Raw genomic sequence first — 23,844 nt, forward strand, 5'->3', positions numbered from 1 at the left:
AACATGCACTCCAAGTTTATCATACATTCATTTTAAAGGTTATAACAGCATCGTAACACTGATAAATCATTACACGTTATTTGTGGTGGATATTTACTGCAATGGGTTCATCTTAATGCCTGATCTCCTCATGAAGTGTGTTCAGCAACATGATTTATAGATATGTTTTCATCCTTAACCATTATTGTTATTCATAAGATTGTACATAACTCCCTTGATTTCTCCATTTCCATTGTTAGAAGACAGCAGTTGTCTCTTCTTTACATTGGAGTGTGTTTTGTTCATTCCACTGCATACATGTGATGATGAGATGATTCATTTATAGATTTATTTAATTACACTGCATGAGTCTTCTCCCCAATAGAGTCATGTAAGACAGAGTGGTGATTTCTTTATTCAACATGAGTATAATTACTGTAAACTCAGTTTCTACATTGCAGTTCATTAATATTACATTACATTGAATTTGGCAAATGGAACAAAGGGAAATTGTTTTATGGTACAAAATAGGAGGAGTGCACTGCTTTCCAGTTTATACACTTAACATTTTCAGAGTTGGTGGCAGATGGTGAGGTGAGTGAAAGGCATGACAGCTGTAGCGCCACCGATAACATGAGATCACTAATGATGTCACTAATAAATAAATATATTCTCCATGATCTTATGTTTAGAATAATGTACACAAACATCCAAAAACGGACATGAAGATAGTCGTCCGAACCAGACAGACACAAATAAAAAAGAGAACATAAACACTGGTAGCAGCATGATGCGCCAAACCTTAGATACTGTTGCTACGACTGTCAAACTGTCCATTCTTATAAGAAACATATGCAATCTACAATGATAACAGAGGCAGATTTACCACCCTAAATTCATAGTAATATTTGAAACAGCTGACAACCATCAATTTTGCTGCCAACAGTAAGAGATTTTATCAGCTGTCGCTACTTAGCAGATTAAGCTATGATTGGACAATAACTGTTCGGGGGCGGGGTTTAATAAATGGTCAAAATATTAGCAGCTGCAGTCAAAAAAAGAGAAGCAGTACATTCATTTTCCATTAACTTTATGAATCACAGATCACACTCTGTCTGCAATGATTATGATGCGGGACCCACCTACTACTGAATATAATTTGGACCCAGCCCACTATTTCCTGGAATACTGGGAACTGAATGCCCCCACGAAGACCCCTAATGCAATCTCATCTGTCTGTCTTAACACAGTTTGTCTTATTTTTACACACCTCATCTAATTTGAGCGATAATACCTCTTCTCGCTGTATTTTGGTGGTACTAAATCACCACCGGTCCAGTTTTGTTGAAACCTGGAAAGATGATGCATGTTGTTACTTATTTGTCCCAAAGGGTTTCTGCATTATTCATGAAACAACATGTTTTGTTGTTATACTAAGGTTACACTAAGCCTGAGGTACTGTATGTATACCTAAGTAGGCTACAGTATATAACTCACCGCAAGATTCGTGTAACCAGTGATTATGTAAATCACTCTCACATGCAGGATATTGGTTTTTTTTAGATTTTGTGTCTGTGCAAACATGCTGTTTAAGTTTGTTTGTGTGTCTGTGCTGTTTCCAGAGTCCACAGTGCAGACTACTACATGCAGGAGGCCAAGAGACTGAAGCACAAGGCTGATGCATTGGTACGTTTTTCTGCTATTACTGTAAGACACAGGTTACACACACACATTTTTACCTTCACGCTGAAACACATGTAGGAAGCAAAGAGATGGCAGACAGTTAGATGCACAAAGATAGCAAGGAAATCATTTGAAAACACACAATATTAACATCTACAGTCCAGACTGTAATTATGTGTGTACTTGTTTAGATGTGTGTCATTGCTTGTGTGTGTGTGTGTGCGTGCGTGTGTGTGTGTGTGTGCGCGAACTGTGAGTCTCGGTAGAATGAAATTCTATTTCATATCAAGGACTGTACTGTATAATTTGTGTTATTTATTGCACCATTTGTCTCCAAGGGAACATTACATTCAAGGACTGAGGATGTCTGCAAGATTACACAATATCAAAAGAATTATCTGATCCCCTCCCGAACAATGAAATGAGATTTATTTAACTTGTTATTTGTCTTATGTTTACGTGTTGTTTCCTCCGATTTATCTGGGAATTTGCATCTTAGCAGGAGATTATTCAAAGAGAAGACTGTGCGTCTGCCACAATGCTGCTTATTCCATCTCTGTCTTATTCATGTCTTCTCTCATCTTCTTTCTTCTGTTACATTTCTTTTCATTTTCTTCAATATTGCATTTCTTCTCTTCTCTTTGCCTCTGATTTGTCTGTCTTTTCTTCCTCTCCGTCTGCAGATGGATAAATTTGGTAAAGCGGTGAACTACGCAGACGGCGCCCTCTCCTTCATAGAGTGTGGAAATGCTATGGAGCGAGATCCACTCGAGGCCAAATCACCATATACAATGTACTCTGAAACTGTCGAGCTAATCAGGTATGGATGGATATATAAGAGTGACATTGTCAACTGAAGCTTAAATGATAGTACGGCTCCTTACAGACCCACATGGTTTCTAATGAGCACAGTTTAGTAGTGTCGCATTACAGGATTGCTGCTGTGTTTCAGCCTTTTCAAAGCTGCCAATGTGTGAAGTAGTTAAGTGCAACTTAAAGAGAGCAAACCGAGAATAACAAATGACTGCTACCTCTGAAAGCAGACAGGTTGACAGCAGGGTGGTGTAGTGGGAGAGAGTCTTTTAACTGAAGGACTCAGGTTCAAGCTCTACTTGTTTGCAGTCATCAATCCTGCTGAGGTGTCCTCGAGCAAGACACTGAATCTTTACCAGCTGCAGGGCTGCTGATCCTGAGCTCTGGCCTTTGACCTCCCTGTGGAGGGAGCAGGAGGAAGGACAAGAATTTTTCCTACAGAGATCAATAAAGTATAAAGGTGTAACTCCTCTCCCTTGATTCACCTGTCACTGCTGAATTTCATTTTGACTGATTAACCACCTCGCTAAGCAATCAGACAGGGCTGATTAGGTCACTGGGGGCAGGAGGCAACAGCTGACCCCCTACAGCATTTTTTAAATACCTAATCAATAACCAAAGGAGACATTCATCCTTCACAGTGTCAGATTAAGCTAATCTGTAGCTTGTCTTGCCTAAGGGCACTTCAGCATGGTGAATGCTCGCTGTCACTGAGCTGAAGGAATTAATTGCCAACTGCTATGTCACTGATTTATAGTCTCTATGTTCAGAAAGAGTAGCGCAGAATAATTTTAACCTTGATTTTATAATTAAAAAGAACTGTCAGTATACATGTATTCACCACCGTGAAAAATCAGGTGTGTTTACACTTGGCTGGAAATGTCAGAAGATGAGTGATGAGCATCTCTCCTCTCCAGGTATGCCATGAGGTTGAAGAACTTCACCAGCCATTCAGCCACCATCGCTGAGAAGAAACTAGCTGTGCTGTGGTACGATTCTCTTTTTATGTGCATACGTGTGTGTGTGTGTACAAAATACAATATGTGCAGGGCCGTATCCCCCATACCCCTCTATGAAAATTTTGAGTAAATGCCAAATTTTTTCTGACTACACCGCAAGATGGACAAAATGGACGATACATCTGTTGGAATAAGGAACGTGGTTGATGGCTTTTCCCCCCCGTCATCCTCACTGCTTAAAATGTCATTTACCTTCCTTCTGCTGCACGCCAATCAAGGAAACTTACATGCAAATTATGTAGTGCTGTTTAAAGAACCCCTGTCCATAATCCATAATATATAATGTTTGTTATTTGGATGTTGTGGATATCATCATGCCTGTCACCGATGTTGTACTGTGCTGTGTTTGTTTTCGTCAAAAAAGATCTCATGTGTTTAATTTAAAAATTACCTATTACTAATTAGTATCTCTTGAATCACATTTTGGTGGAGCGTGCCAGTGTCCTTGGCGGTCCTTTAGTAATTCTGGCAACTTTTAAATATTAAATAAAGGCAAAAATACTGTATAATTTAATATACTGTGTCTTTTCCCTACAGTATATTAGTGCTGCCTCCACACTACCAGCCACATTCTGGTGGAGAAATCCTTTATTTACTAAAAGTAGTCAAATTGATACATATTGAACCTGAAAATACAGAAATAAAGCTATTAAGCTAATGAGCAAAATATTCATCTTGTGCAAGTTTTAAATTGCAGAAAGTAACGCTTCCCCTCAGGGCTGCCAACACCCCCAAATGACTGTTAGCTAAACCCCGTCAACCCGTTGCTACAATGCCTGTTAAGTTTTTCGTTATTGCACAGCACATATACAGTTTAAAGTGTTAGGACTAAACACGCTGTTTAATCCGTTCTTCATACTTTGGCTCTTGTTGTTGTGGTTTTGGAAGTGCTAGGAAAAAGGTCACCCTCCTTCAATCTCTCTAAATGTTGGCTAACGCTCTTACTATGGCCCTGTGCACACAGCAGGAACAAAAACTTGACAGGTCTGTCATCCCGTACGGTTGCTAGTTATGATTAGACACGCTGTATGGGAAAACATTTAATGAACAGTCAATTCCAAAAAACATGACAGAGGACATAACCTCACTGTCTTTAATGTTAGTTACGGCCCTGAGTAGGTGGGATACAAAACTGTAAAAATAAAAGAGGCAGCACATGAAACAACATGAGCAAAATTAACACATCATTTTCTCGTTTCTTTTAATTTTCCTCCGCTTCTTCCTGCTGTTCCTTCCTGCTGTTTATGACGTGACATCACAGCAAAATTTGTCTCTCATGACTGTATTTGTTTGACTTTACAATTAATAATAAGTGAGCAAATTTCTTTCTTAACTCCACCAGTTTTTTATATACCTCTGTGTGAAGATGTGGGTTTTTATATGTTCACATAATAGTGTTATAGATTTCCCACATTCTTTACTTCACTGAAGTTCTCCTTAATCCACCAGGACTTGTGGGGCATGTTTGAAGTCCGGGCACATTTTGTGTGGATGACATGAAAATAATATTAAGGATGGAGCTTTACAGGGAATTTGTACAGAGGCTTCATCTGTCTTTTAATTGTTTTGTTTCCATAGTAACCGCTGTCTGTCTCTGCTGTATCTGAGGATGTTCCATCTGAAGAAAGACCACGCTGTCAAGTACTCACGGTCGCTCATGGAGTACTTCAAGGTAACGCACACACACACACACACACACACACACACACACACACATTACGCACACATGGACTTTATTTCCTTCCTCTCTCATTTTCTCTCTCTATGGTTGAAAAACACACAAAGCCAATTACAATCCCTCAAATACATTTCATATTCATTTTCATGGTGCCTGTGCATTAATTTTGCATGGCGTTATTAAAATCCACTCTTTCTCTTTTAATATTAATGTATTAATTAGCTCCATCAATCATCACAGTGGATTGTTAGGGTTTAATGTGCTTGTTTTGATTAATTATGTTTAGTTTAATTAATTACTGAGGATGTCATTATCACAGTGCAGCATTTGCATTGATGGGATTGGATTTCTGGGAAGTGGCTGAGTGGGGGGTTTAGCTGTGTATGTGTGTGCAGGCTGTGTACATACAGCAAGTGTTGACAGGAAGAAAAGAAATCACTGAAATCAGTCAGAGCAGTTCATTTTAAATGAGAAGCACCAAAAACAACAACAACAGTCTAACCAGTTCTGTAACATACTTATCCACATGACACATTAATGTGCATTTTAAGTGCATAACATTTCATCCTTTATAATGTTTAGTGAAGTTACACACAAAGGGCAACTTTGTAACTCAGTAGGCTAAAGCTCACATTATATAAACTAATATTTTAACCATTTAGCTGATGCTCTTGCATTTCATAGTTTGTCATAACACTGATGACAAGATATTAATCACCATTCATTTTGAATGTAATTTAAAGCAAATACATGATCGCTTCAAAATAATTTTTATGACATTTTGTACCTTGTTATATAACATAGCTGAAAGCCTGAAAATGAATGAATCAATGTAAAGTAAGACTTCTGGTGTATGTTTTTCTTTAATTTAACGTGTATTTTTGATAGGGTCAAGTATGTAGCATGGACCGATGCCACATACCACAGCATGTATAGCTTAAGCTAATATGTCATGTCCATCCCTAGATGGGCCTTTATACAAATACACTAAACTCAGCAAGAAAATATGTACAAAACAGCACAAAACACTCTTCTCTTCCCTTTCTTCATTCTGTTGTCTCTCTAAAAGTATCTGACCTTTATAATACTATAAGACTTTAAAAAAACATGTTTTGATAAATGTGTCTTTTTGTGGGCCAGAATTCAGCCAAGAGTTCCCACCAAGCACCTTCTCCTTGGAGGACCAATGGGAAGTGAGTACATACACACACACACACACACAGTATCACCCCCTTCATTCACATACTGCAGATAATTGAGAATTTATAATTCACTGGAGCTCTGCTGCAAAATACCATGCCGTCCCTGACAGCCACTTGCTCAAACAAACCCCTCAGGAAGCAAATAAAGGGATTGATTTGTTGTAGATGTGAGCAGGAGAAGACTGGAGGGGCTGCTGAGTGCCGGGTGAGAAGGAGTGATGGAGGGAGTGATGATAGATGGAGGAGGAGAGGCGTGGAGGAGCTGTGGATGTGAAGCTAATGAGTTTGGACAGCTCTGACGCTGCACAACAGCAGGACTGGAGCTCTGTGTGTGTGTGGTGTGTGAGAGCCGCACTGAATAAGGCACAAGTCGTTGGGTCAGCGAGGGTCAAGGCCACATCACAGACATTACATCACTGCCAGAGCCACACACCCAGCTGTGCAAGGCAGGGGGAGTAGTTTGTACTAGCATGACTAATGTTACCACACAGTGAACACCAGAAAGGCTACACACCCTCTCACATTCAACACTTTTCAAATCAAAGACTATTAGTTTCTCCTACTATTTTATCACCCCACTCTGTGGTTCCCCTCAGCTCTACGGAGCCTTTTAGTGTCTTATTGTTTTCTTTTTGGGGTCTGCAGTTTTGGCTCACTGTAACCACACTCCTAAGTGTTTCTTTTTCAGCCACATAAGGCAGCTGTTGCCAGTGAAAAAGCTCTGATAAACTCACTGTACACTACCTGCCCAGCACCAAACAAACAACAGACAAAATTAGCAACTAGCAGCTAAAGAGCCAGGTGTTTTTCTCAGGAGTTGGTGGAGACCAAAGCAGAGCTAAAAGGAGAGTGAGTATTTGACTTACAGGTGAACAGAAACACAACTCCAAATGAAAGCTAATGTTTGTTTGTGTCTGCTGGATGTGTAAAGAGGCAACAGTTTGCTAACATGCTATAACAACTTTATTACGTGATAATATGTCAGTATAATGTTCATATTTTTTGTTTCTCATAGTAGTATTTTCTTTATAATGTTCAAAAAAACATATTAAACCAGCTTTAGGATCACATGTTCCATGAATCATGTTGTTTCTGTCACAAATATGTTGCTTCTCATCCCTTTTCTCCTTTTATGGCAACTTTTACTCTCCTGAAGAGGATTAATATGTTTTTTCCCCTTTAACAGCTTATCTCTTGCTCATACTTAGAGCACTGTGTCTTCCAATCAATAGTTTTCTCAACTGATCCAACTTGTGATGCATAATTTGAAATGTAATTTAGAGTCAGGGAGAATCTGCAAACCTTTTTATAGCATTGTGTGTTTAAAGCAAACAGTTGCTTATTATGCATCAAGCAGACATGGAGCAACATGAGAATTCATTCAGAGTGTTTCTATCCGATATTCACTGTTCTTCTATCTCTGTTTTGGTCTCTAATAACTCTGGCTCTTTTGCTGCTCAATCCTCTACTATTTTTCACCAGCTAGTCACTAAATTTGTCTGTCGGCTTGGTGCTGGACAGGTAGCAATGGGTTTATTAGAGTGTTTTTGCTGAAACCAGCTGCAGCAGGCAGCAGTGAGAGTCAACCAAAACAGTAAAGACATGAGATTTAGACCAAAATAATGAGCTGAAAAATGCTAAAAGACTCCATAGTGTTGTGCTAAAGAGGCGAGTGATAATTCTCTGTGGGTTCATCACCATGAGTGACCACTTTCACATTACACACAGTCATTCCAACTATTTTTATTATTTCAAAAAAGATTGGAGCAGCTTTAAAAATAACAAACTATTGAAGACAGTATTTAGCAGAAACACATTTGACACCAGTGAGTCTGTTTGGAAAATCTGTTCCCACTTGACACTTTGTTGACAGACTTTAGGTGCACACCTTCCACTTTGGATGTTATCAAGTAACTCCCAGCCCTCCCAGCATACAGTAAGTTCCTGTTTATTTTCATATGGAGTTACAGGGACTCACTGCCTCTCTTGTGTGTTCCAGGGTCAACGGGACTCCATCTCCCCTCTCACTCAGCCCCTCCCCAGCCAGCAGCGGAGGCGGAGGAGGAGCAGGAGGAGGATCCGGAGGTGCCCCGGGCTCGTCGGGCAGTGTGGCTATTCCCCAGCGGATTCACCACATGGCTGCCAGTCACGTTAACATCACCAACAACATCCTGCGGAGCTATGAGCACTGGGAGACGGCCGACAGACTGGCCACTGATAGCCAAGGTAGGACTACAAAACAATTATGTTTGGGCCAAAAAAATGAAAGTACGCCTTCAGTATACTCTACTGACCATGAAATATTACTTCAAGTAAAAACCCATGTGTTGATCTTTTTAAATTTTAGTACATTTTCAGTGCTGTGGTGTTTTTACACTACACTCCCCAGACATCTGTGGATGAAATATAAGGTTCAGGAAGTGGTGCTGTGCTCTTTGTCCATTTAGTCATAGAGTCTCTGCTCATGCTAACCCCTGTCAGTTTTCAATGTAATCCCCAGTACACTGCTGCTTCTTCTTCAGTAATGGTAAAAACCTGTGCTCCAGAGGTTTTTTAACACCCACCTGACAGTAGGCTCTTAGAAAAGCAAATGTAAAATCTTTTATGAATTGGTTATTAGCCCAGTGACATTGAGTAGCCAGAGGAATATTTATGTCTATAAAAATGAAAATTATACCACCAAGTAAGAAAAAAAATTACAAAAAAAAAACCAAGAAACAGTTGACAAGAGTCAGACAGTACTTAGCTCTTAATACATATTATAAGGGGAATGTGGTTAAAGTAAATAAAGCTAAAGATCCATGGTTAAGGTTGGATTTCCACAGTAAAATAAGTTTTACTACATTTTATTACTTTTCAGACATTAACATAGTTTGTGAAGTGCTGTAAATGAAGGGTTGATGTTGTGGAGGTATGGATGACTGACTTGACTTTGCCTCCCACAGCACCATCAGAGAAGCATCTAAACTGTTGTTGTGTGTTTGATTTCAGCACAAGCAGCAGCTGTTAGTAACTGTGTCTCTCCCTCACCCTCCTGTAGAGTTCTTCCAGGAGCTGGACTCAGTGATGGAGGCGTTGAGTCAGCAGAGCAGCATGACCGAGCTGGTCCGATACATCAGGCAGGGACTGCACTGGCTCCGCATAGAGGCTCACCTGCTGTAGGGACTGGACCAGAGCCAAACTTAAAAAAAAAATAAAAAAAACAAGAAAGAAATGGGCCTGGGAGCTAGAACTGGGATAACAAGATAACAAGTGAGATGAGACTCAGGACGATGCTTCAGTTCCCACTGGGATCCTTCAAATGACCCGACACCACCCACGGTAAAATAATGGCACAGACTGGGTGGATTAATTGGGCTGAAATTCATCTGCAATTAGGAATGAACAGTAACTAAGTTTGGGAATTTCAACTGTGATTCACGGAGTACAAATTAGCATATTATAAATTTGGCTGATGCTGCTGTTTGGAGAGACTACAATCAGTACAGGTAGCTTAAATTCCTAAAAGGACAATAGCTGGCTGCAATCCTCCCTGTTTCCCCGAATAGAAATAAGAATTAGAGAGGAACGGCAAATGTGTTTTTACTAAGATAGGATAATTTTCAAAAAGATATGTGAGAGGCTGATGTGATTAAGGCAGGAAAGGAGCCCAACAGAGGCTCATCTGCTCCAGCAGTGGCCTAGAAACGTGTCTGTGATTGGGACTCGAATTAATGCCTCAGGCTGATATTGATCCAAGTGGAAAAGTACTGGTCCAATCCATTAGATAAGGACCATGCTGGTAAAGGAAAGAGGCTTAGCTACAATCACCAGAGCTGAATTAATGGAGGCTGAAGCTAGTCTTCTGCTTGTCTTTCAGCCCATCTTTAGAGATGAATCCTCCAAGACAAACTCTGGCAAACAGAACCTAGAACCTGCCTGTGTTGTGCATCCCTTTCCACAATATAATATTTCATAACATAATTAGTCACACGGATGCAAAATAGCATCTGAAGAATGGCTGCTGAAACGCCATCCTTTGTAGCTGACAAGTCAGTCAAATTTAAAGTTATAATCCTTAAGATTTTCATCATATCAAACAATCTTAGTGCCATTAATGGGTGACATTCATTTATCTATAGCTATTAAATGTATTTACACTCATTAGTCAGTGGCAGAGTCTGCCATTCCCTTGCAGGATTAAAATAGCATGCATATGCATAAGAGATTCACAGGAAACAATGATACATCGGACATTTGGACAAAATTTGGAAGGCAAAAGCTGATATTTCATGTAATATGTGCACATGAGCATCTAACAACTCAACCCAGAAGAGTAGACTGGTCCTGGGTATTCTGAAGAGGAAGCATGTGTCTGTCAGGACATATACACCTACAGTGATTTATAAAGAAGACATCACATTTGCAATGTGAACAGACACACAAGTTGCTTGACTTCTGTGTATTTCCGACAGAGTAGCTGCTCAAAGCAGATGAATTTAATAATAGTCTAGCTTTTGAATTAATGTGAAAATCACATATCTACTATCACGAAATTCTGTGGTTGGTCTGCTTTGCTTTCACACCACAAACAAACTGAACCAGAGTCCACTTGGAAATGAACCAAGATAGTCTGAAGCTGAGGTTTCAGTCTGGTCGTTTGATCCACACCAGAGTTTGATAGACAGCTTTTAAACCACAATGAATGAACCGCATTAACTGGGCAAACACACCAGAATTCAACTTAACCAAACCACCAGTAAATGAACCAGGATGGAAATTTTAAGTATTACCATTTTAAATCTGGATTTGCTTTTTAACAATGGATTTTTTTCTGGTTTACCACAAGAAATCATACAATATGATATTTGAGTTTTGGTACCAATATTAAAACAATATATGACAATATATACAATACCAGTCAAAAGTTTGGACACACTTTCTCATTCAAGTGAATAGGAAGGTGCATCCAAACTTTCAACTGGTACTATATATATATATATGTGTGTGTGTTTAACCAGACATTCGATGCCAGTTTTCAATGCAGAAATATTTCCATCCAAAGACATATTGAGGTTCAGTTTAGAGATCTCTGAGTCAAGATCTCTTCAGTTTATCCCCTTGCTATCAAGCAATTCATATGTTCCCTGGATCAATAGTTTGTTTAAACAGATCTCTGATGTGGAGCCTCTCAGTAAAATTGGCTCAAGATAACCTTAACTTTAAGATGTGTTCAACAAGAGTGAGGATTACAAGACCTGGTCAAGTAGCAGTGCAGGGAGTTAACAGCTCAGCAGAACAAGCACTCAATTCTACTAGTCCTACAAATGAGGGCTTTCTTCCATCAAGTAAAGCAATTGTCTGGTTCTTCTCTTACTGGTTACAGGCTTTTGTGAACTTTCCCTCAGTTCTAATTCCCACAGTAACCCACCCAATAAAGTGTCAAACACTTACGGGGGGAAAAAACTACAAGATTCAGTATGATTTGGCTCTAATTAAGCCCCCACCCATGTGCAGATCAAGTAAACAGGGTGAAAATCTCACGTCTGCTTTTCTGCCCTGATGTCAAAATCTGTGCAACAACGGCGACTTTGTACAGCACTTAATGAGATCAAATCATCTGCAGGATATCTTGTAGTCATTTCCCAGCATTTGTTGTGTTGTGTTATTGTGTGTATATGTGTACAGATGATTGTCAAGTCTATTTAAATCATTACCTGACTGGACAATAATGATGTTTGTGTACCATAATGTAGAGACTGTGACTCCTGAAACAGTGTTTTTTTTGTTTGTATGTTTGTGTCTTGTGAATGATTCAATGTGAATGAATGATGAAGTGAAACAAGTTAAAAGAGGGTGTGTGTGTGTGTGTGTGCGTGTGTGTGTGTGTGCGTGTGTGTGTGTGTGTGTGTGTGTGTGTGTGTCCATGCACAGGCTATGGCTGCATTTACACAGCACCAAACATCATCAGATTTTTAACCCTTTATGGCACATGGAAACAAAAGGTTTCTTCCTGTGCTATAAAGTCTTAAATTTAGAGTTGTTTTTTTTCATGGTCTCTGTAAATCCAGCTTATCAAGCGTGAGTTTTTAAGTTTTGGATCATTTGACCATCGCTGAATGTGTATGGGAAGACAATGCGTATGTGAAAAGTAATTTTCACTTTGACAAAAAAAGAAAACTCAAGTGCCTCTATTCGTGTCCAGTGGGAATTGCTCTATTTATTTAAGAACAAAGAATGAATCTAAATGATTTTCCATACCATATTGGTATAAATATGAGATTGTTTTTCGTAAAATCAAATGTTTCCATAAGCTTTTTACTGGCGTTTATGACGACACCAGGGTTTGGCTTTAAGAAAAATGAGTGATTTAACATGTCAAATTTGCATCAGTTGTTGGTTGTTTTTTTTTCTTGATGATTTGAGCAAGTTTGAGTTTTGTCTGAAATGTCTGATATGACCTGAAAACTTTTAACCATCGCATGCAATAAATGATAGCTTCAGACCAAGAACTACTTGTGTCCATTTTGAAAAAGAAAAAAAAAAAACAGTCAATGTATTTCTTGTCGCATAATCATTTGCAGTGTGAATGTTCTACATCACCTGAAAATACAGAGCCACTTTGAATGCACAACACTAAAGCTTACAGTCTGAAGGGGCTAACAGTAAGTAACTTAAAACATTAAAGTAATAGTGCACCATTTTTGGAAATACGATTTATCACTTTCTCGCCAAGAGCTGAACAACAGGATCGATACCACCTGTATGTCTGTACGCTAAATATGATGCTAGAACCAGCAGCCAGTTAGCTTAGCTTAGCATAAATACTTGAAACAAGGGGAAACAGCTAGCCTGGCTCTCTGCAAAGGTAACAAAATCCACCTACCAGCATCTCTAAAGTTCATTAATTAACACATTGTGTCTCGTGTGTTTAATCCATACAAAAACAGTGTTAAAGCAACATGCTATGATTATACAGGAGGTTATGTGCTACATTATTTCTACTTGGTGCAATGATTTCAGTTTTCAAATTAAACAAATGATGTATAATGTGTTAATTAGTGGAATTTTGAAGGGCTGGTCAGCTGATTTTGTTACTGTTGGACAAAGTTAAGCTAGCTGTTTCCCCCTGTTCCTAGTCTTTATGCTAAGCTAACCAGCTGCTGATGTTAGCTATTGTACATATTTACAGTAAAAACATGAGCATGGTATCAATCTTCTCAACTAACTCTCAGCAAGAAAGAGATAATATATTATTTTCCAAAAATATTTCCCAAAATGCAAAACTATTCCTTTAAAATGGACTAATGGTTCTTCATCTGAAAGCCTAAAAATGTTTACTATTAAACATTATAGACAACAGTCCAAACTTCAATTCCTGTTGTTTAACAAAAATGCCTTTTAAAGTTGTTTTTTCTTAATGATTTGAGGTCATGACGCCAAATGAGGCGTTTTAGAGTGCCACAATGAGCCAATGAACAACTACAACAGCCAACAAAACTGTTTCTGTTAGACCTCAGTCGTTCCAAGTCAATAGTTGAACCACAGTGTTGCTCAGTCCAATTCAATGATGTTCGATGTTGTTTTGTTTTATGGTGAAACAGTGATGTTATTATATGGTTATCGTTAATTTCACACAATAGTCCTTATTTTGATTATATGCAGCGGTACAATATACTTATACAATAATATGCTGTAAAATGTCGAAACATTGCATTGGTGACATCATGGGAAACATTGTTTTCATCCCACTATGCTACATGTCACATGATGGCTATGGTAAATGTTGAATTCATGCAACAGTTCATTTTTGACTATATGCAATGTCAGTATGTCAGTATATTCTGAAACATTTTGGAGACAGTCTGCCTCAGCTGAGACGCATGGCCTCTTATTCTGATGACATCTTATTAAATATACCATTAGCTCCTGTTACATTATTACAGTCGTCATCTTGTTTATCAAAGGCAGCGGTGACAGAGAAACGTCGCTCCTGCTGTGATTACAATACAGAGCTAACCAGACTGATTTATTTTTTGACAACAGATGGTTACAAGCCGATAATACATAGATAATCTTTCCAGCAGTGATGAGTGTCTGTAGTATTTTTTTGCATTTCACAAAATCACAGATACACTTTGACAGCTTAGGAAATTGCCAAAACTGCCTCATGCACTAAATGAACTAGCAGTATTAATAAGGGTAAGAGAGGGTTTTTCTTCACAACTCCCTGTAATCTACCAGAGAGCTGCTCTTTTCTTACATTTGTTTCAGTTGATTGTCCTCAGTTGTGCTGTCAGAGTCATGCAACAGTGTCAGAAACAAGTATTTAAAAGGATTAAAGTCTCAATAAGTCCCATCAATGATCATTTGTTGAAGTCACTGATATATAAATAAGCTCTCTCAAACCATTATGTAAGTCCCTTACAAATGATTTCTTAGTAAAACAATCAATCAGTCATTTATTAATTACCACACAACCGGGGTCAGTGGAATTTGCTTTCAGCACAGCATGGAGGGTGAGCTCAATTCAACGGTATCAATAACATCAAACATAGACAGATATCAGCATCACATTAGACACATGACTAACACAACTAGTGCTGTTGTGGGAGAATTTATGTCTTCAGCTTTAACAGAATACACAACTTTGACAAGTAAGCTTTGCAACCAACTTACTGTACAGTATATGTCTGTGTTTCTTTATTATTTAGTATAGTTTGAAATTTTGGGAAATACACGTATTTGCTTTATTTCCGAGAGTTAGATGAGAACCTTGATACCACTCTCATGTCCACTCTTATCCATCTGCCCAGTGCTTCTGTGCAGGGTCTCTGCTGGTTTTCTGTTAAACTCACTATGATAAAAACAATGAAGTCCAAGCACTCAGCTGTTGTCGATATATAAGCACATTACTCCCTGTTAGAGTACAGATTAAACAAAAGAGATACAATGTGTTAATTAGTAAATTTTAGAGGTGTTAGTAGGTGGATTTCTGACGTGGAGCTCCATACTTAAAATGAGCACATGTACCCTTTTTGAGTAAGTGGGATTTTTTAGTACCATTGGCCATTATTATTAGAAATGGTAAATGTGATGAAGCCAGCAGACTGACACAGTAATATCAGATACACAGCTGTAAAACTAATATTAGCCACAATAAGCTACTTGTTATACAAAACTAAGTAAGGCTGTGGCAACAAAACCAACAAGTGTGTTGAGCTGAACAGGAAGTGTTTCATCGCTTATGAATTTAACTTGTTTTTGAATTAAACTAAATTTGTAAAAGAATGAACATGTTATTTCTTAGTTTCTGAGTGGTATCTCATTTCACTCTTGGAAAGAAAGCAAATGAGAATTTTCTCAAAATATTGAACTAGTCCTTTAAAATGACACTTTGTATTATAGATGATTTACAGTTTATGTATTAGGATGCTGTAGTCATAAACATCAAACAGCCTCCAGAAGTGACATTACTAATAGTTAACCAGTAGCTTCAGTAAGTTGATCAGAAAGTTTATTTGTCAGGTCACTGTGTATTCATAACACAACCTGTTCCTTATTAATGTTACAGTAAACCAGAACACTCAGGAAACAGGATTATAATTTCAACCAGTCCGCCAGTAATATTCCCTTAGACACCATGTTCACCTTAACCAAGGTTACGTTAATGGTTTCATTCCCTCATGTGCAGCAATTTTGTAATTGCTATTTTGCATCCCTCCTGGGACACAACAGTGTTATTTCATGTGGGGATTAAAATGGCCCAAGTGAAACCAGCCCATAAAGCAGGAAGCTTCAACAGAATGAAAATGAGAATGTGGCATTTATTGATGTTAAAGCATCCACTGATATTAAAAGCTACACAGCAACTTTAAAGTGTTTGGCATCCCACAATAGTGTAATTCATATATTTAGAGAGCAGCAACACGGTGCCTCTGATTCAGCCTGACAGATCTCTGTCTATGGCTCTGATGTACATCACTGGCTTAACATAAACATTGTAAAGATTTATACAAAATGACATCTGAGAACATATCTGTCCAACATGGATTGCATTGTATTTTTAAATGTGTTGCACAATTTCAGCTGTTTTTTTTCTGTTTCTATCAGTGCTATCTTTTGGCCTTTTATATGGTTCTTTTTATAATGAAGTTGTTCTATGTGATGATCAGAAGTTGTGATGCAGTTCCATTGTTTTTAAATATTTAATGTCTCTAAAGATATGGATTAAAATCTGTTTGAACCAGTGGTCCTGCTGTTCTCATGGTTTTATTTATATCAACTTAAAATACAAGATACAGTATTTTACTGGGAACTTTATGGCATTAAAGTGGTTTTAATTAATATTTTTATATTAATAATAGATCAGATGACTATGTGTATGGGAGAGGAGCTGCTCATAGTGACAAACCCACAGAGACAGTAGGGCAACTCTTCAGTTCCCTTCAGCCCTATGCAGCATTTTAGCATCTTTCAGCTAATTGTTTTGGTTTTACAGCATGCAGCTTTACAGTTTTGATTCAGCCTCACTGCTCTCATCTGTGTTGTGTCCAAACACATCAGGCGGCTGTTTGCAGTGAAGAGGCTAAAAAAACTGACAGTAGACTACCTGCCCAGACAGAGAAAGTTGGTAACTAGCTAGTGAACAAAGTGGAGCATATAGTTAGATATTTCCCTTAGGGGTCAGTGGAGTAAAGCTACTAGAGAGTGAATGTTGGACTTAAATTTATCAGTTCTCCAGACACAAGACTCCAAGTTAATGTTTATGCTTCTCCGTAACTGCAGTTGTGTTGATGTGCAACTTTTTGCTAAAACATAAGCTATATCTGTTTAAATGCTGATAATATGTCAGTGTTGGTTTTACAGCTGCCCACAAGTGGCCAATAAAGCTAATTCAGGTTTAAAGAAAAAAAAAATCTGTGTAGGTGTTGGATTAACTTCTATTTTTCAGGATGCATCATATTTTTACATAAAATTGGGCAAGTTTATATTTTGGTCCAATCCCTGCAAATGCACATTACGCATTGTACAGTATTATTCCATTATTCTCCTATCAAACAGCATTGTGCTTCAGTAAGTTTTGCCATAATGTGAAAATAAGCAAAATGTTGCTAATTTTTAATTGTTAATTATGTTGAATCTTGCTTTTTCTTGGGAAGACAGACATCTTGTCATATACTTCATACACAATTAAATATCTGACAGGTTGCAAGCAGCAGGTTCATATAGGAGTATATATATATAGTATTATATAGTATCCACAGTAATGCATGTTTTTCCCCCTTTTTATAAATTTGCACCCACAATATGGCTTTGCAAGCCTGACATCTTTTAATGTTCATTAGACACATTAGACCCTCTGCTCATATTGTATTATGGAGTTTCTTAGACCAAAAAGAAAAAAGCAGTGTATTAAAATCATAATATAAACACCATAATATGCACTCTAAGAATTACAGCATGATTTCTTTAATGAATACAATCAACAAGATTCTTTTATAAATAAAACCCTCGCCTTTGAGTGGCCTTGATGTATTACATTATAACAGGCAAGCAAGTCTTCTTATTAGCGCTAATGGACTCTTATTTCTACATCATAGCAACTATTAGCCTACTTCACCATGCATGATTAATTCATTGAATATGGCCGCACATTAGAATTCAAGAGAGAAGAAGAAGACTATGAGAGAGACAGAGTTGGACATCAGAGTGTGTGAGAGAAGAATGAAGACAGAGGACAGATGAGACGTTTTGTGTTGAAGTTGAAACTTAAGTGTGCATTTTCTGGGAGACATAAATCCCCTCTAATTATTTCCCTAAATGAGTAAGGAGGTGGAAAGCCTATTTGCAGACCCTGAGACATATTAGGCTGTGTGTGTGTGTGTGTGTGTGTGTGTGTGTGTGTGTGTGTGTGTGTGTGTGTCCTTGGTGTAGAGCCAACACACTGACAGCTTAGATTTATAGGTTTAATTGCCATAGGTAACCATGCAGTCAAATAAGCTCTCAGAGATATGGTTCAGCATCACACACACACACACACACACACAAAAACACACATGTACACATGCAAAGAGCTCAAAATGTGGACACACACACATATACATTGCAGCAATAAGTGTCCATTAGCCCCAATGGGAAATCTGACCTGACTCCATGAATACACACACATACACACACACACGTAATTATAGATGAAGATCATGATGACTTTAACATATTACTATTGTCCATTATTTAAATTGCTGTAAGTAAGTATCCACTCAACAGCTCAGCTAAAACACACCACCATTTATCCTTTGTGACGTTTCAAAAGTGTGTTTAGACAGCTGGATGGAAACACAGCTAATGTAGCATGCGGACCAGAGCCTCATGCATACTGCTGGTATTGACTTTTACATGTGGACTGGCACTGTGATCAAGACGAGCGATGTGTGAGAGAGAGTTCCCCTGCGAGACTCCGGCTGAGCGGTCCCACCACGCCGACACATTTTTAAAGTTGTAAAAAGCTCATTATTCAGCCCCATGTTATATTCTTACAGACTATCTGAATAAAAAACTTCTGCTTTGGTCTCTTCCATAAAAAAAACATCTTGTGCTTTGATTTAGAAGCAGAGAGTTGATTTTAAATGGATATATATTTAAATCAAAAGGAGGTTTTTTTAGATAGTGTGGAGTCAGAATTGTGGCTGCAGCTCTTTGGAAGTATAACACGGACTAATGAGAGGAGGCGGATAAGTAAACCAAAGCTATCAGTTTTTAAAATAAATAGGCTGACTGTGAATGTGAACGGGCAGGGGTTTTTTTTATTCAACCTGGCTACATACATTTTATCAAATGCAAAATACTGAGTTACACAAAGTCTATTTATATCAAATAAACCTACTTAAACAGCTTTTCCCCGAAGATGTCAGGAGCCTGAGGGGCTTCAAATAAATTCATTACAAACAGAAACAGATCAATGACAACAACATTTTAAGATTAAAATGAAAACATATTAATATAACGTAATTAATTGAAAGTTGCCATTGGTTAGTGATGTCCTGCAAAGCCACAGTGTAGCTATGTTAGCAGTATAACTATGACCTTATATTAACTCAGGACCTGCTGACTCTTGAGATAAGCTTTATTTTCAAGCTGTTCTCTCTCAGAGGAGCCGCTTCAACATTCTGCAAGAAAACTAAAGACTTTATTTTTATCAATAATACATTTCAATCCTACACTGGACTGAAGTCCAGCTCTCTGTTGTCATACAGCCCTGCATACAACAGTAATCTGTGAGATTGTACTCCTGGGGAAAGGCAGCTTTCTTCTTGCGGATTAGAATCAGGTGCATTTTAAACTCCCAATCAATCAATCAATTGTCCACCTGTCTTGTAGTTGTCTGTCGTCCAGGTGCTCCACAGTAAATTAGAAACACTCAGGTCATGAGAACACCGTGGTGACTGATTTTGAGCTGCCAAAGACCAAAGTTGACAATTGTGAGAGAAACGGGAAATCTTTGGTTGTCAATCAGAAACGCTGGTCTTAGATCACACTGTGAGACAAGTCCACTAACTGCCGATTTTGAGATTTTGAGCTTTGGCAACCAAAGTCAGGCCATGTCAAAATATGACATGAAATGACGCAGGAATACACTGGTGAGCTGGCCTAACGCTATTGCTAACATGCATGTTTACCTCAAACTCACTTTGTAGAAATGCCATTTCATCTTAACCCTGTTTTCCCTGATCACACCATGGTGCACACTCTGCTCCTCTTTTAGAGTCTCCATCCACTCAAAAATGTGTTTTTCTTTTTGTTCCTTCAGTTGGATGTTTGAGCTTCGCTGTGCAGAATGATGTCTGTGCAGAGTTTAACACTAGAAGGCTGTTTTTACATTCATCTGCTGAAAATGGAAAAGTTTTTCTTCTTCCTTAAATCTGAGTTTAAGGTGTGAACCTACAATCATGATTTGTGACATCACAACTACTTTGGAGCCAATCCTGGTCCAATATTCAACTTACACAAGTGTGATGTGGAAACTTGAAGCCTCCAGTGCACAAACACTGTGAACGAACTTTACAGTGAAGGATGAGACATCTTGTGTCCAGCTGTTATTATTATTCCAAGCATTTTATATTTTTTATATATCATAAAACATGTGTGGAGGGGATCGTTAAGGTTTTTTGATTCATAGACGTGTCAGTGCATTGGCCAAAGGTTGTTTATTGTTGTTTATTAACTAATGACATGAGTTAAAGTATATTATTTTGTTTGTTTTACACCATAGGGTGATGATTCACCAGACGTTCGTCACACCATCTGGTTTAAAATTGGTATTGTACAGTCTGACACATATTGTAACTAAGACCTGGTGAGATTGTTGTTATCACACTACGGTATAGGCACCTTTAGGTTCAACTTGCTAAATGTTAATGTGAAAAAAGCAAATTTTTATTTTTATGTTCTTATTTTGCAGCTTAAATTGTACATGATTATACTGATATAGAAAACTGGGGAAAAATCACAATGGAGGAAACATTTTAACATTAAATTCTTAACATGTGGGAGGGGGATAATTTCTCTATTCAACGTCTTTTTTTTTTCTTTTTTTTGGATTATATTTTTTTCATCTCATACTCCAAACAGTCACTTGCTATTGCTATAATTGACATTTCACAGAAACTGCATTTTACCTCATTTTCAACACCACAGGTCTCCCTCACCAGTAACCACCAAAGAGCTGATTACAACCATTCAACTTCATTAAAAGAAACCCACTCAGAAAAATCCATTCCCTCCGTCTCAACGTACAGAGAGGCAATATTAATAGACTGCCCCTCCCCTCATTCTTTAAAATGTGTTTAAACGTGATTTTGTTAAAACAGAGTTTTCTATTCGACTCTGCGGTTCACAGCTCCAGAGGCGCTAACGAGGGAAGAGCTCGTCAGCTCTAATTGAATGACTCCTGATTAAACTGGTTTCACACTGGCAGCCAACATATCACATCTTGTCTTACTTCTAATTGGCTGCTTCCTTGGTGCTTCACGTGCTCTGGAGATACAGACGTCTACATTCTGGGTCAGAAGAGACGGTGGAGCATAGAGACAAAGGCGTGTTTGAAGAGATGGAAACACATTGGTTTTCATTAGAGGATTAAAACACACATTATCCTGCTAATAAAGGTGATGACATCTTGTATTCTGTGGACATTTTCCCCTGTCAAGTGTCAGTAATTATATAAGTTGAGTTAAAGGTGCTGTGCACCCACACAGGTGTTTGTAATAACTCTGACTGATTAGACCACTACTCAGGTTGACGCTGGGTGGTGATTGCTGGGTAAGTTTATATAAGGTAAGCAGACTCCATGTAGAATGGAGGGAGAGTCGGGGTAATGTCAATAAAGCACGGTCTGCAAATGCACACAGTGTTCTAAGTCTAATCAGGCAACATATGGGTGTAACATGGGTGTGTTCAGTTCAGTTTTACTGTTCTTCTGTCTTTCCTTATTTTTGTGATATAAAACATCACCATGAATATATGACGTATCTGCCTCTAGTCAACCTGCCAAGTGTTTTGCAGAACATTTGTCTGCACTTTTTCTTTTTTAACTTTGGAGAGAGTCAGGCCAGCTCTTTCTAGCTGCTTCCAGTCTTTATAATAATGTAGGCTAGTTGACCAGCTTCTCATGTAACTCAGAAAGAAAGAAAATAAACATACTTGATGTTATACGTTTAATCTTTGTCTAATCTCTCATTAAAATAATAATTAATAGTGAGATTTGTAACATACATTTGGTATGTTCTCCTTCATCTTGAAAGGTTTACCAGAGAGATCAGTTTAAGTTAACTGATTATTTTTTTCTCACTGCATATTTGTTGCAAAAGTCAAAGTTTAGCTTGTGTTGGTGTTTTCACATTTGTTCACTCAAAGAAAAACAGCAGAAGTTTATTCAGTTACTGGACAGTCTTCATAATTACAGCTGCTGTTAAAGAGTTTTCTAACAGCAGGCGTTTTGTCTTGTCAATCACAGGTGTAACTAATAACATTAATTATAGTTTCATTAGGTGTTGGGGTGTTAGGGCCTTGCTGTTGTGCATCCTGGTTCACTAACATGGTTTACTGACACACCTGTATGGAATGTAACCATAATTAATGTCACTGGTTACACCTGTGCTTATATGACAAGTCACATGGTCTATAGCCTCCACCTTTTACATGCAACAAAATAAACATGCCAATGGTCCATCATGTCCGTTTAGAGCAGCACTGATGAGAATACATTTATCAATGACAATGTCAAGCTAAGATGATAGCTAATTAAAGCAGATCCGTTTTTAAAGCTCAGATTTTGCATACGGCTAAAATCATGTGAAAGGAAACGTAGGTTTTATGTCATTAATTATTCCATCAGACATCATGTCAAAAATGCAGTGGCTACTTTATGCTTATTGAAAGACTTCTGTATCAGCTGTGACATTATGGTCTCAATGGATATTCATGTTCCAATTAGTACATTACATTCACATTAACATGCAAACCATGATTTATTCTTTGACCTCAGTCCATTACTGTGGAGAAAAAGCTTCTTGACTGTAAAATTTCTGATGAAGCTTCCTGTTATAGCATACTATAACTTCCCCTCAGTATGTCTCTCTACAAGCTAAAATGGCTGAAGAAAATACTGTAAGCAGCCAAGTAGCCTCAAAATTAGAAGACGACCACGTGTAGAGAATTAATTTGGGTGTTAAAGAAGCGTTCTGGTGAAAAACAGCTCCTCTGAGAAAAGGCTCTGAAACCACTTCTTCAAGTCTTTGGGGGGCAGAGTGCAGTACAGTTTGTTTACTATTCCTGGATTCATTCACACACAGTAAACACACACACACTCTTCACACACACCCTTGAGATGAACCTCAGTCATGATGCAGCTGAGCTAAGCTGTTTTTACACACATACACACACTCTCTGTCTCTAATGTAATTGTGTATGTCGCCAGCGTTAACAGAAAGGCAGTGTGACCTACCAGAATATGAACCCATAGCAGTAATGCGATTACCACTGTATGAAACATAATGATAGACGATGAGAGTGAGACAAAGACAGAGTGGATTGGAGAGAAAGAGCAGGTGAGATGGAGTGAGGAAAAAAAAAGAGAAGGTAGTAACAGAGGAACAGAGGAAAAAAAAACAGCAGGTAAACAGTAATGTAATTGCCATTAGATCAATTTGATCGTGGTCAGAGATCACTGCTTGCAATAATAAATATTGATCGGATAAAACCACTGAGGCAGATATATGGGCTGACATGAATACAGGCAGAGTAGAGGAGTGCGGTTACAGCTGCACTGACTCAGACTTTTACTTCCATTTCAAAACATGAACATGAAACTCAGGCTGAAGGGCGTCTGGTGAGCTGCCAGTGAGAACACCAACCCACAAAATGCTCCAGGAGTGCTGAAACTAAACTGAGCTATTTTACTTAAAGCAGCTATAATCAATATTTTTATATT

General features: G+C 38.2%; 1 protein-coding gene across 1 annotated transcript in view; it reads left to right on the plus strand.

Annotated features, from left to right (window-relative positions):
* The window catches only part of aff2 (AF4/FMR2 family, member 2), a 164,502-nt gene extending 152,302 nt beyond the window's left edge, over nt 1–12,200 (plus strand). Inside the window, exons 21-27 of the mRNA XM_044363728.1 lie at nt 1,602–1,665; nt 2,346–2,482; nt 3,393–3,464; nt 5,073–5,166; nt 6,313–6,365; nt 8,374–8,600; nt 9,415–12,200. Of these exons, the coding sequence (XP_044219663.1) occupies nt 1,602–1,665; nt 2,346–2,482; nt 3,393–3,464; nt 5,073–5,166; nt 6,313–6,365; nt 8,374–8,600; nt 9,415–9,536 (769 nt within the window). The 3' untranslated portion in view covers nt 9,537–12,200. The remainder of the gene's footprint in view (nt 1–1,601; nt 1,666–2,345; nt 2,483–3,392; nt 3,465–5,072; nt 5,167–6,312; nt 6,366–8,373; nt 8,601–9,414) is intronic.
* Nucleotides 12,201–23,844: the final 11,644 nt, after the last annotated feature.

The sequence above is a fragment of the Thunnus albacares genome, chromosome 10, assembly GCF_914725855.1.
Source record: "Thunnus albacares chromosome 10, fThuAlb1.1, whole genome shotgun sequence".
In the NCBI taxonomy this organism is placed as follows: domain Eukaryota; kingdom Metazoa; phylum Chordata; class Actinopteri; order Scombriformes; family Scombridae; genus Thunnus; species Thunnus albacares.